The following is a 14,235-nucleotide window of genomic DNA, read 5'->3' as shown; positions in this document are numbered from 1 at the left end:
CACACTACACATTGAGTGTCTGTCTGGTTTAGAGAGGAAGGGAGTAAAACCACACAATGTCTGAAAGGGTAATCACTTAAAACTATTTACAAACACACCATTTCAGACAGGGAATATGAATCACTGCAGTGAGTCAGTATAACGTATGACAAATGCATAAGTTTGCGTGTGTGTGAAGGAAGTGAGAGAGAGAGATCCCTTCTCATACAGTGGACTCTTTGTGTACTGGAGAAAAACAAAGTCAAAGTGAGTGAGGATCCTCTGTGCAAACACACAGTCAGCTGGACGGTGTGTATATAGTCTGTATGCATAAAACAGCCAACACCTTCATTTTTGGACACATCCTTCTATATCCTTAATCATTCTCAGTTAAATCCTTATTATAATATCCTGGTTTTTATACTTGGATAAATGTATCAAGATATGGGGGGAAACATATTTATGGATCCAAACATCAGCTTTTTTCAGATTGATTATTTATGATATTTCTTCCCTAAAGTGTCTGGACATCAGAAACAGTAAAGAGCAGAGGTACCAAATGTGTTATAATGATCTCAAATCTCAAGCACACATACACCCATCCAACTCTATGGTTGCTCTATAATAAGAAAATATCAATTTCCGCTAATAACTTCAGATCGGTATTGATTTTTTCTTTCCTTCAAAGTTCACACAAATGTAAAGGTCTTCATGTGGTTTTCTGTTTGTATAATCTAGACTCCCTTCTGGCAAAAACTTGTTTAAATCATTTTAATTCATCAAATTGTTTGGCTGATTACTTGACATTTTGAAGACACATACCAAATTTAAGGGGTGCTATAACTAACATCCTCAAAACTTTGCAGGTTTAATTAAAAATGTTGAAATTCACCAACATTATATTACATTTGTATTCTGTTGTGCCAGATTGTTCCAATTTGCTTGTACCCCGATAAATGCCGTTTCCGGCTATGAAATTTAAATTCATGCAGGCGTGTGTGTGAATGACAGAAAGAGTTCTGGGGCTCTGGGGAGTGTATTCTAACACTCAACACTTATGTGCCATGAAGGCACCTTTGTTTGGCAAAATCCCATTCGAACAATAAATGCTTTACTGTGATTCCTGGCAATTTGCCGAGTTAAGTCAGAAAACTGCTGAACCATCAAAGCCTCAATCGGATCTCTGGATGTGCTTCATGGTTGTGTACATGTACGCACGTGTCTTTGTGCTTAAACCAGTTATGCATCTTTCTTTCCCCGGAATCAACAGACGTCTGCGAATAACTCTTCTTCAGGTTCAAACAAACAGCATGTCTGCAAATTACTGCCAAATTCTCCCCTTGCTTTCAGACAGTCTTACTGGCAGCACTGTTATCTTTTTTTCTTTGTTTCTCTGTCAGACATGAATGTGTTTTTGAAAGTTTGGAACTGATGTCTTGCAGAAGATTGGAAGTGCCCACCCTTACTCCACCCAGGCCAAAAATACAACTACACATGGCCAGAGCTTTGAGACATGCTCCTTCGCTCTCACACGGCTTATGCAAGATGGATCAGACGAGAATTTTGCATATAGCTTCTGACCATGTACATATTTTCATTAGGGTGCCCACAAAATATTACACTATTTACTAAGAAAGCAGCAGTGACAGCCCCATTGACCGATCTAGTCAGTTTCACATGTATTTCTTTGGCGGACATTTTTTAATGGATTTATTGCTATGTTTATAAAAATACGGAGCACTTAGATATTGCATATATCCAAAGCAATTAAAAGTTAAAGAATGCAAACTGAGTGTTCATCTATGAACAGTCACAATTCTCAAGTTTTATAGTTTGCCTATGGTATGAGTTACATAAATGCATGTTGTTGTGTGTGAAACACTTTAGAAATTAAAATGTAATTACTTTTAGTCCTACTACATAAACATTTGAGCGAACATGCATTTTAGCACTTAATTAAGTCTAGTTGTGGCTGATTTTATACAAACAGTAGGATGTAGCATGCCATGCACTGTAACTGTGCAGCAGTTATGGTCAATCACTAATTATCAATTATCAAATGGCATATGTGGTATAAAGAAATGGCAGGCATCCTCCTCTGAAGTTGCGGTTTTCCCGGGACACTCCCAGTTTCATGAGGTGTGTCCCTGCAGCTGTTATAGGCTAACTGACTTAAAATGAAGTGTCCTCAATGTCTTTCTAGCTACCAGCTCGTGGGTTCCTAACAGAATTACATTACAGAGAAGGAAAGCTGTTTCTCTGCCAAAAACCTGGTCACCCTATTTTTCAAAAGTGTGACACACTAATCCCACACAGTAACCCAATTAGGCACACAAAAGTTCTTCAGAAATCACAGAGGTGCATTTCACTCTTTATTTTAGCAGCAGAAATCAATTTTAAATAATTTTGAAATATGTACATTGAGGTACACAAATGTTTTACACATTTAATCGCGGTTTGCTCTAAAAAAAATGTCTAAACGCTAAACTTTGTGCTAAAATGTAGGTCAGAACTGTCAGCAGTGGCGCTGCGCTGAGCGTTGCTCCCTCTACTGGCTGGCGTTAGAAATGACACAACAGGATTGGCTCCAGGCGCATAAGAGTGCGCGCGCCCTGCTCGTTCACATATTGGCGCACCACTGCTGCCAGATTTATACTTCTGCGCTTTCAGAAGAGCAAGAGACGGATAGAAGACACCGGCACTAATGAGCTGAGGGACTATTGTGAGACTTTAGAGATTTGTGGTATTATTTTCACACTTTTTTGCGAGGCAGTCATCGCGTGTGTTGTGGATTTTACTTTTAAGATCATGAACTAAAGTGTTATGCGCTTAACACTTCATTCACGGATTTTTTTTTAACCGGCGGGATTTCTTTAAAGGTAATTACAACTCTTTAAGGCATATTTCCCCCTTCATATAGTCTAAATATATAATAGAGTACATTAAGAGTGACTTTTGTTGGTTTTTTAATTAATTAAATACAAATACTTATAACTGGTCAATGTATTATCCTGTAACGCGCAGGTTTGGAAACTTATGCGACAGCGTTTCGAAACCTAGTGACCTGCCTACCTAGGCGGCATTTTGGGCATCTTGTTCGCGTTTGAACGTTCTAGTCGAGAACGTGCCTATTATGCCCAGAAATGCCGTGTAGGTGGGCTGCACACTAGGCTTTTAGACATTCATTATTTATAGTAATTGTTTTGTATTGTTTTTTATCGAATTTCAGCAATGTTTTGTAAAACAGGTAACTTAGACCGGGGCTAGTTGTCATAGGGATAACTTGTCACACTGGCTATATCTCAGTCAACAAGGTTTTGTGTTTGGTTTATGGTGTTTTTTTATTTATTTTGTTTTGTTTTTATTAAAGCTCAGGGCAAGTTGTCACATTATGTTCGTATAAATAGATTATAGCCTACTAATATTATAAAATGTCAAAACAGCAGTTTGTTTAACAGTTAAGTTACATTTTTGTTTCATGAATTTTGTTTCATAATTGTTTTACTGTTAGCTGAAAACCCTATAATAGACTGTTTAATCACAAAATCTGCTGTGAGAACTTATCCCATATAATGTGACACACACTCACACATACACACACACACATATGCACTTATGCCAAGGTTTTAATGTAACCTTATACACTGAGAAAAATTCACTGGAGTAAAAATTGTGACAACTAGACCCATTCTCTCATTAATGTATATTGTAATACTTTTGTTTTAGGCATCTATTGGAACACCACGACTCCCTCTGTGGTTCTGATATGGGACTTTAGGTTATTCCTCTCGTACCATCTTTCCTGGAGTGAATTTAAAAAAAATTGCGCTCTTCCAGAAATGGTGGGGCATTTACATTTACAAGCTATGGATGAGAGTTTGAAAGGAAAGAACCGGGAGGGACTGCTCGATAGTCCGGATTCAGGACTCCCTCCAAGCCCCAGTCCTCCCTTCTACTCTCTGTCGCCAGGGATCCTTGAGTCGCGCACCGGCAGCTGTTCAACCCCGACTGAGCTGCAGGGATACTGCAGAAAGGAGAGCCGGGAAGGCAAACTGGTATGCATTCATATAATGAAGCCTCAGAGCTTAAAGGGATAGTTCACCCAAACACGAAAATTCTGTCATCATTTACTTACCCTCAAGTTGTTCCAAACCTGCATGAATTCCGTCTGCTGAACACAAAAGAAGATATTTTGAAGAATATGGGTAACCAAACAGGGTGATTAAATGATGACAGAATTTTCATTTTTGGGTGAACTATCCCTTTAAAGGAGACCCAACATCCTTTGTTGGCAGTGGAACGATTTCCCTATCAACCAATCAGTGCACTGATTTTAGGGGTAGGGTTAGTGTATTTGCTGTCCAGGAAAAACATGTTGATGAAAGAACATGCCCTACTTAGGACAGTCATATTGTGCAGTATTCAGATATGTGCATGATGACTATTGAGTGGATGCAAGTTTCAAACAGACAGGTCAGATCTAAAAGGGGGTAAAATAATGAAATGGATAAACGCATAAGGGCTTTTCACACTTGTAAAAGTTAACCCTGGGTCAAACTAAACCAGGCACCAGAGGGTGGACATCCCTTTGACCCCCTCCGCACTGAGCCAAACTCCACCTGCAGTCAACCCCACCCCCAACACGATTTCATTTCTGTCGCTGTCCCCCGTGAGAAATATTAATGCCCCCCCCCCCCCCCCCCCAACCCCGGGTAAGCAGAATCCTGGGTTATCTCGGTTCACGTTTCACACTTCTCATACTTTACCCGGGGTTAACAATTAATCCTGGCTATTCATACGTTTCGCTCTGCACATATTTGTGGTGTCAGTGTCACTGATTGGTGACTATTGTTTTTATACTTTTCGGTTTTCCATCAAACACTGAAACGACTTATACAACACACTGTCGCTGCGTCCGAAATCGAATACTTCCCTATTAAATAGCATGTAAAAAACAGTATGCCAAAAGAGTAGTATGTCCAAATACAGTAGGCGAAAAGTCCCCGAATGACCTAATACTAGATTCTGAAGAGCATTCGATGGACACTTTGTCTTAACCCTGCTTCTAAAGTGTGAAATGTTCCATAACCCGTGGTTAAAAGTGAGGTTTAGAATGACAATAACCCAGGGTAATAATCAACCATGTTTCTGCTGCAAGAACTTTTAATTGACTATGATCAATTTCACACCACTGCAGAATATGGTTGAGTGCATTGTTCAGTATAGTTCACACACACACTTCAGTTATAATCGTGACTTCTGCACTTTATAAGTGAACTGACATTATAGTCATTCTTACCTTTTATAGATTTCATTTGTGGTTCTGGAGATTTGAGGTGTCTCATTCAAGGCTTTAGATGATCCAGTTCCATCAGTTTTCTGCTTTGACGGATAAAATTGCACTTCAAATGCACTCATTTATTCAAATTGCGATGTTTTTGAGAGGTTTTGTTTCGTATTGTGACGTACAACCAAGTGAAACAGATTATCAAAAAAGAGAAAATGACTTGGCTCTATGCATCAGTTGTTGATTGGATGGCAGCAGATCTGATATGCAAGCTTGAGTTTGATTGTAAGAAAGCGACAGTGTTTAAGTGGACTAAATAATTGAAGAAGTCTGGCATACGTAACCAGAGAAGTCTGTAATTTTCCTGGAAGATCCAGTTATGAGTTTTAATAAAAAATGACATGGTTAAAAAACAACAACATATGCATGGATAGGGTGAAAGAAAATACATAGGGTGAATTTTAATTTCATGGCAACTTTAAATAGTCATATCGGTTGTGACAGGACTTTCTGTTGTTATGGAAGTTGCCATTTTTTATATTTGCCAAAGTCATTGTCACTATGGATACAGATGATATTTACAAATTGTAAAGGGGTTTAACTTCAGTTACTCATTCGTGCTGCCAATATTCAAGCTGATTCTGTATGAACAGGACAATACGAAAGTCACATGTGAGCAACCGGTGGTTAAATGAATTCAATCCAAAACAACATGTTAGAATATAGAAGCAAATATGCAGTTTGTCATAAACACAAACAGATGCTGTTGACAATGTGGAGACCTGGAACAAATAATGAGAAGTGATAGAGAAGAATCCTGAAATAGAAAGGGGTTCAGGTGCACATGCCTCCGGAGACACACTAATGAAGAGAGGATGACAAGGAGAGAGAGAGAGTTTCTGTAAACAAGTTGACCTTGTGTTTTGTGAATGTGGTAACTGTAACCGATCTCTATCTGTCCCTCCTTCCTCATAGCAACCCTTTTACACCACATACACATGTGCTAACAAACAAGCAATGCCGACACACACACATATATATCATACTGGTACAGTAATACTCGACAGCGCATGTTCACGTTACAGTATACCGCCGCACAAGTGCCTCGGCACAACCCAGAGTCTTATTTCTGCCTCTGAAAGGTTAAACTAACAGTGTCCGTATTTGACACGACCATCCATTCAAATGTAAGTGCCCTTTCATACTAAACTAAGGCTACTTTACCCTAATGATACCCTATCTAAGTATAATGATACTTAGATACCCTAGTGTCTAAGTATTTCAGAGTAACCACACAACTAGAAGATTAAGAAACACAGCTCAGTTCATTACAAGTCAACTGTGTAACAAAACAACAACTTTTATTAAACTGATACCAGCATGAGAGGCCTGAACTGATACGCCGCAAGCCTGTTAATGCGATTGAGCTGCATTTGTCTGCATAAATGCTTTGCCCGAGCACGCCGCTAAGAGTTACTATCTAAAGGCATTTTGGAAAGTATAAATGATCACTCAGACACTCCTCTTTGAGAAACGTGCTTGCACTTGTTGGAAGAGCGCTCCAATACAGCGTCTCGCTCAGTAAAATAGAAAGGAGCAGCATGACTGTTTTTTTACACTTTGGAAAGCTCTCATGCCAGCGTCAACAAAACATCCCTCTGTGGAAGTTCTTTTGAATACTCCGTTTCCAAAATCCTATTACTTAAATGTATACAAATGTGGTCAAGCCTGCAGGCAACATGCATTATATGAGGACCAAATGCTCTCGCAGAGTAGAAATGAAAAGGGAGGCATACAAAGCAATCATTGTTTGCCACACTTAGCATTTTCCATGCTTTGTGGCGGTGTCTATCCCAGCATGAATATACAGTATCCTATATGCAGTACGCATGCTTGCATCTCGTTTTTGTGGCTGTGGGTCTATTTTAAGAGTTGTGTTTGTATGACGTAAAAAAAAAATCTCTCTAATCTATTTTAGTGTGGCAGAGTTGTTGCAGTCAGTTACATAAGAAACTGATGACCTCTGTTTGCTGAAAGTGAAGGGTGCATTTACTGATACCAATCAATATTGGATATTTAATTGTGCATGCTCATTTCCTCTATTTTTACATTTAGATTACATTTGCCCTCATCTAACACTCACTGAAAGTTAACAATTAAATAACAATACTAATAATTTAATAACACTGTTAAATGTAATCTTTAGCAAACCTCAAAATTATCGTTTTGTATACAGTACATTATAATGTTTTGATATCTAAATTCACTTGTAGCAGCTGAAATGTCAGAGTTTAGTTTAAATTGCTTTATTTTTATTTTTATTAGACACAATAGTACATCATTTTAACATTGGCCATTTAATGGTTATGTGTTTTATTCATAGAGTTACATAAATCAATACACAATATACATCAGGAGCATAGCCATCAGTGAAACAAACAGAGCCATGACAAAGACAAACAGTACAACCGAAACACTACTAAAGACTAAAAACACATGAAACCAAAAGATCACTCAGTCAGCTCCAGAGTGAAGTGGTGGCAAACATGCAATCCGTTCATGCCACTTTATGCCAGGATAGAGTTCAGAACCCTCAAACTGCAGGAGAGTGATGTTTACATATACAAGTGAAGCATTGAGTAGTTATTATGGTTCTGTGTATCCCTGCTGGTAGCATCTGTGGGGGAAAAAGGCATATTTTCTCCATTGATAGCCAGAGCCGTGTTGCCATTTTTTGCATGCAACCTGTCAATTACAATTGTTTTTTATTATATTATATTAGTTATTTTGCCAGGGTCTGTTTTTGGAGGGCTCTGTACAGCATCAAATTGACTTTTTTGCATTTGACGTCACAGTTTGTTAACTGATATAATACAGAGGGTATAATACCTGGCTTTCTACGTGTGTTCTAGACGTCCTTGGATAAATTGTCAGACCACCTGACACAATCAGTCTAAATAGCGATGCCACTGTAATGACAAACTCTCTTCAGCCTTCAAGCTTTGATTGAGAAGTGATCTGATACTGTACGGTTGATCCGCCACCAGACCTTTAACTGCTCTGTCCCTGCCTAGATCTCTCTCATGTGACTGTGTGTGGGGTGGCGGCACATTGTGTAACACCACAGCGGACACCGTATCCGTCCTGGATTTAACACACGTTCTCTCTTGTACTCATATGGACACAGACGCACATGCTCAACGGCGCAATCCCTCTTTCACTGGCCGGCCTCCATGAGACAACATAGCATGATGCCAGAAACCTCTCATAAACAGCAAATATGTTAGAAAAAGGATTTTTTTTTTTTTTTCATTTTAGTGCTCATTATGTGTTCACTTTATTGGCTTAAACTGACCAGACCACCCGCTGTCAAATTTAAAAATATACTTAACAGTGCAATGGATCACAATATCATAAATGGATTGCGACTGAATGAGACCAAGAATCCAGGAGCATGCTTGAGTTTTTTCCGGTATGGAATTGCGTGTCTCTGGCCACATCACATAAAACATTTGAGAATAAAGCACAGTTTCCATCCCAAGAGAACAAAATTGTCACTTCATGGGAAATTGGCACAGAATATCTGTAATAAAAATGAAAGTTGCTGCAGTCGGGCAAGCCACTGTGGCTCTTTTTCCCTTCATCATAAATGACTTGTCTCAGAGCGCGCAGGCGAAAGGCAATAAAGGCTGTTATGTTATTGTGTGTACGGGTGCCTTGTGTTTGGGAACCCAATCATGTGAGACGCTTCTAAGAGGGAATTAAAACAAGCTTTGGTTCAGGCATTTCAGAATGATCAAACCAACATTTGAGATGTTGTGCAAAGAAATTGGTCCGCTGGTTATCCAGTCATCCAATCACATCCACTGTTGAAGCAAAGTCACGTGAGTTTTTTGTTGCTCATCGAGGGATTTATTCAGTAAACGTGTTTCCATCGTAGGTTATGCACACGTCTGATAAGAAATGTATCCACCTCATACTTTTTTTTTATGCACATTTTAAGAATTTATGTGCATTTTGTCGTTTCCATCCAGCGTTTTTTAATGCGATATCCAAAAATGTGCATAAAAATAGGTGGATGGAAACATATCTATTGAGAAATGCTCATTTTGTTGAACTGTGAATGTGCACTTAAACTGATTGATGCAATATTATTAGGAAAAGAATATAACGATCTATGATTGTATCTTCACAGCGCTAGATTATTATGTGGACTCTTTGAAACTGGTTCAGTCAGTCAAAACTAAACTTCTAAAATGAACTAAAGCAAAAAATAAAAAATGCAGATTGTTATCTATTAGAATGTGAGACTGTAAACGTGTTCTTGATTTTTTGGATGCGCTTCCCATGTCACGTCAGATGATAGTTCGGTTGATGATACGCTGCTGAGGAATTCGGTTTTATGAGGTGTCAGAGACAGAGAGTGAGGAGAGCTTGTACGTGCTGCACGCAGAGGAAGGTGCTGAGCGTGCACATGGTGTGTGTGTGTGTGTGTGTTGATGGCTGGAGCAGGTGGAGGGACTGACCACTGCGGCTCCACACACTGTCTCTGTTTGTCTGACCACCATATATATTTATATATCAGTACGCAGACGAACACAAACTAAAACAATTCAAAACATTTTCATTAACTGAAATCAAATATAATTATTAGATCAAAAAACTTGAAGTAGGCCTACTAAAATGACTAAAACCTACAGAAATATTACAACTAGACCTAATTAAAATGTCAAAAACACAACAAAATTACTTAAACTAAGAAAAAATTCATTAAAAATTCATTTAAAGTTTTAACAATACTATAATAGTAGTTTATGCCCTGTTTTGTCATGTTTATGTCCTGTTCTTTGGACACTTATTTTGATATTCTGTTTTGTTTCCTTTAGTTCCTGTTTCTCTGCTCTGTTTAGTTTCAATTTACTTGGTTAGTTTGTTTCTATAGTATCATATTGGTTGTACCTGTGTCTAGTTTTGTTTCCTTTAGTTCCTGTTTCTGTGCTCTGTTTAGTTTCAGTTTACTTGTTTTTGTTTGTTTCTATAGTAACGTATTGGTTGCACCTGTGTCTAGTTTTGTTTCCTTTAGTTTAATCTTATATACAGCCCTGTGCTTTCAGATGCTTTCGGTTGTTGTCTTTGGTCATAGTGTGTATGTTCTTTGTTATTCTCCTTCGAATCTCCTGAGTATTCTTCCTGTTCATTAAAGTCTATTTTTTATTTACTACCGGAGTCATGCGTGTTGGAAAGCCACACTACAGATCCGAGACAGACCCAAACTATCCTCACCAAACTGTACTGACTGCTCAAAGAGCTGATATTCAAACAGACACCAAAGTAGGATAAGAATTCTAGTATTGTTGCACAGTTGATATTTCTGAAATGTTGTTTTGCTAAATGCTCAACAGAGGACAAACTATGGCTGCGTCCGAAATCACATTCTCTTTTGAGTAGATACTTATTTTTCCTACTCTTTAATGAGTACTGTGAATTCAGTCATGCTTCTTTAGTCACATACTGTTTTTCGCCTACTATATAGTAGGGAAGTATGCGATTTCGGATGAAGCCTATTTGATAGTACAGTGTTTATTTTGTGATGATAATGGATACTTAAAAATAAATACATGCAAATAAAAGAACTGATTTGAGATTAAAATTATGGAGTAATGATATGATACACATGAAACTGCTACAGATATCAAGAAATCAGTTGCCATGGCCAACGGTCAATTATACAGTTTAGCTGTCATCATACATTACATGCTGAAATTAATCAATCAGATTCAAGCATTTCAATGTAAAATGCGCAAATATTTAGCCAGGATTTAACATCTATTATTATGGGTTGTAATGGGGGGTTAGCTACATGGCTAATTTCTTTCTTTTTTTTTCTTCTTCTTCTTCTGTGTAGCTGCCATACTTGCTCCTGAACTCTCAAGGTCCAGATGCGAGGTCACGCATGTACCCTGTGGTCTATGGAGAGAGCATTGAGGTCAACCCCAAACCAGAAAAAGAAATCAAGTGAGTAATGTTAAATCACCATTACCTACTAATGTTTTAGAAATGTGGGTGTGTGTGGTTCCAAACTTCAGTTTCTATTTTTTTTCTCAGCTTCAATAGAAGAACATCTGAGCGACTGTACAGTCACATGATCAACATCACACATTTTCTTATTAGTGACCTAGAAATAGTGCAAAATCTGAAACATTTCATCATTTTTGCATACAATCTCTTTACTCCATAATTTTCAAGCTGGTCTCAGACTTGGTTGAGAAATGTTTGACAGCTGAATTGATGTCTGCTGATCCTCGTCAGGTTCAACTCTGCAGTGAAGTACGCTTCAGACCGCCACTTTCGTGACCAGGTGTACTGCGCCCAGGTCCAGACCGCCACATCCTTCAGCGAGACGGTGGTGGCCGTCCAGAACTGCACGTGGCGCAGCTACAAATCAGAGGTTCACTTCCAGCCACGGCACAGGCCGCTACACTTCCAAAGCACGGCCATCGTGTTCCCCAAGCACGCCCGGAATACGTACCGCACCACGCTCAACTACAACAGCAGCAGAAACACAGCCGGGCGACGGTGGTTTGTGTCCACAGTCAGGCTGGAGTCCACCGAGGACGCCAGTCCATGCATCATTTACACAGAAGACCTCTGAGAGACACACGAGAGGTTTGTTATCGTTCCCAAAATGTCAAAAAAAGAGAAAAACTCCCTAGAGAGTGAGAGTACGTGGACTCGATTAACTAAAACCCTGATTCAAAAAGGATGGCAAGAGACTTTAAAGTCAGTGAGGGCCATTTTGTTGTTTTGCTTCCGGTGACATTGGTTCTTGATAGTGGGGGTGAGGCAGAGTTGTGTGTGTGTGTGCAGTCTTTACATGTGTCGCATGTCAGTGATGTATTTATGTACATCTTTTTTTAACTGATTCATATCCAATTGTACCCGTCAGGTGGAGGGAAAAGCATTTGGGTCAAAACGGTTTCTGTTGTTTGCCGATTCATTGGCTCACATGGAATCTGTGCCCGCAGAATTCCAACGAAAGATCGGCAGATTTACACGGAACACAAAAGAATGTTATTTAAACTTTTATTTTCTCAATGTGTCTGGTACTAGAATTTCGCTTGGTTACATTTCAGTGCCTCACATTACTATAGTAATGCTACACTCATAAAAGAAAAGGTTCTATATAGAATCTTAATGGGTTCTATCAGGCGCCTCATATATAGAACCTTTTCAAGAGATCATTTTATGCAAGTTTTAATTTAATACTTTTGTTTTCATTTATATATTTTTTTTATTTTAGTTTAGCTAAACAGCTTGTAAATTAACAAAACATTTCTCCTTATAGGCATATAATACCTTTTTGCCATAAAGTGTTCTTTAAAATTGAGTCACGGACCTTATTGAACCTTTTTTCCAAGAGTGTATTAATGAAACTGTAAGACTTTCATCTATTGTACCATTTTAATTATTACTTAAAATGATGCAGATATTCCCCTAAAAATGCAAAGAACATGCAGAGTCCGTGTGGGCCGACTTTATCGTCTTATTCAGTATTGCTGATTCGTACAAATTACAACACATGTATATACAATTAAAACAAAATGCAAAGACTATAAGCACATTATATGTGGATGAGAGAGAGAACCGGCGGAGAAAATAGAAACTGTATTTAAGTTGCACTTATGGAAAGTTGTTTTTTTTCTTTTTCTTTTCTGTTGGCTGTAAATGTGTTGGTATGACTAAGGGAGGAGCACTTGAAAGGTTGGACCAAAGATTCTGTAAAATTCAGTTTTTTTTTCCTGTACCTCAAAAAACGTGGAATAATTTCTTGCACAAACGTTTAAGAAGCCGGCCGACGTGCTAATGATTCAGTGGCCAAAAAAAAGAGCTGCACTCAGAATGACAGGAAACTGAAGAGAGGATGTGGAACGTTGTATTTGAACGAACTGGACTGAGCATGTGTTATATGAGAGAGTTTTGATTTGAATGGCCAAATGTTGGTTTTCTCTGTGAATGGAGACAAAGTTCACTGACCTCCTGACATAATCATGGCTTTCAGATTGTACGGTTAGATAACTTTGGTTTCAAAGGTATTGAGCATTTTCTGACATTGTTGGTGCCTGTTAGTCTCAGATTACCCAAGTGAGCTCCTGTCACCTGCGTTTCATGTGGAGCAGAGAGGAAACGTTCGGCTGTGGGAGGATATGACAGATAACAGCGATATGTTGAGAGGGAGGTTTGGACTGAGCAGTACAGCATTATGAAGGTGTAAGTACTTTATGTTCGTCTTATGTTTGGACTATCCAGTTTTAGTTCTGTACAAGCTCAAATGGATGTTGTTGGAAATGCTTGACAGTTCAAACCAAAAGAAGTGTAATACAGTAAAACAGTATGAAATTACAGGAAGGACTGTCTGATAAATCACTTCCTGTGTGTTAAGATGGTTCACCCAAGATGGACATTTGATAACAGAGGAATTTTAACAATGTGTTAAAAGCAGATCCGAGGGAGATGTTTTCTATTTTCATGTGTATGATTTTTTTTTTTTTAGAATACATTTGTTTGGTGTTCAAATGCTCTCTTGCTAAAGGATGGATTTTCTTTTGATTTCCTAACACAATGATTCGTGTTTCTGGTAAATATTTTCCTGTTGTATATGTGGCATACAGCACTCGTAATTCTCTTTATATTTTTGTATAAATTCCCAAGTTAATGGTCTTCTTTTGGACAACAGATGAGAAAATAATTTAATAAAAAAAAAAAAAAATGTATATCCAAAATGAATAAATAAAAGACCCAAACCCTACAACGGCTGTATGTTTGTCTTCTTTTTGATGCCGCGATACACTGCATGCAAGAGTGAGCCTCTGTTTTCCATGTACATTATCACTTACACTGCAGTTTCCAACAAGGTCAAATACTTTCCAGCTTAAGATGAAAAACCCTTCCATGATTCTTCCAGAAAACTG

The 14,235-nt window shown here is 38.4% G+C and overlaps 1 protein-coding gene across 1 annotated transcript; it reads left to right on the top strand.

Annotated features, from left to right (window-relative positions):
• The first annotated feature begins 2,601 nt into the window (after positions 1 to 2,601).
• rflna (refilin A) lies at positions 2,602 to 12,868 on the top strand. The gene is made up of 4 exons (XM_079898084.1): positions 2,602 to 2,858; positions 3,706 to 4,034; positions 11,172 to 11,281; positions 11,576 to 12,868. Exons 2-4 carry the CDS (start codon positions 3,819 to 3,821, stop codon positions 11,916 to 11,918), a joined length of 669 nt encoding a protein of 222 aa, XP_079754210.1. The 5' UTR covers positions 2,602 to 2,858; positions 3,706 to 3,818; the 3' UTR covers positions 11,919 to 12,868.
• The last annotated feature ends 1,367 nt before the right edge of the window (positions 12,869 to 14,235 follow it).

This window comes from Squalius cephalus (genome assembly GCF_949319135.1).
Source record: "Squalius cephalus genome assembly, chromosome: 16".
NCBI classification, from domain to species: domain Eukaryota; kingdom Metazoa; phylum Chordata; class Actinopteri; order Cypriniformes; family Leuciscidae; genus Squalius; species Squalius cephalus.
The sequence above is the reverse complement of the archived record's forward strand: the minus strand, read 5'-3'. Positions and strand labels throughout refer to the sequence as shown.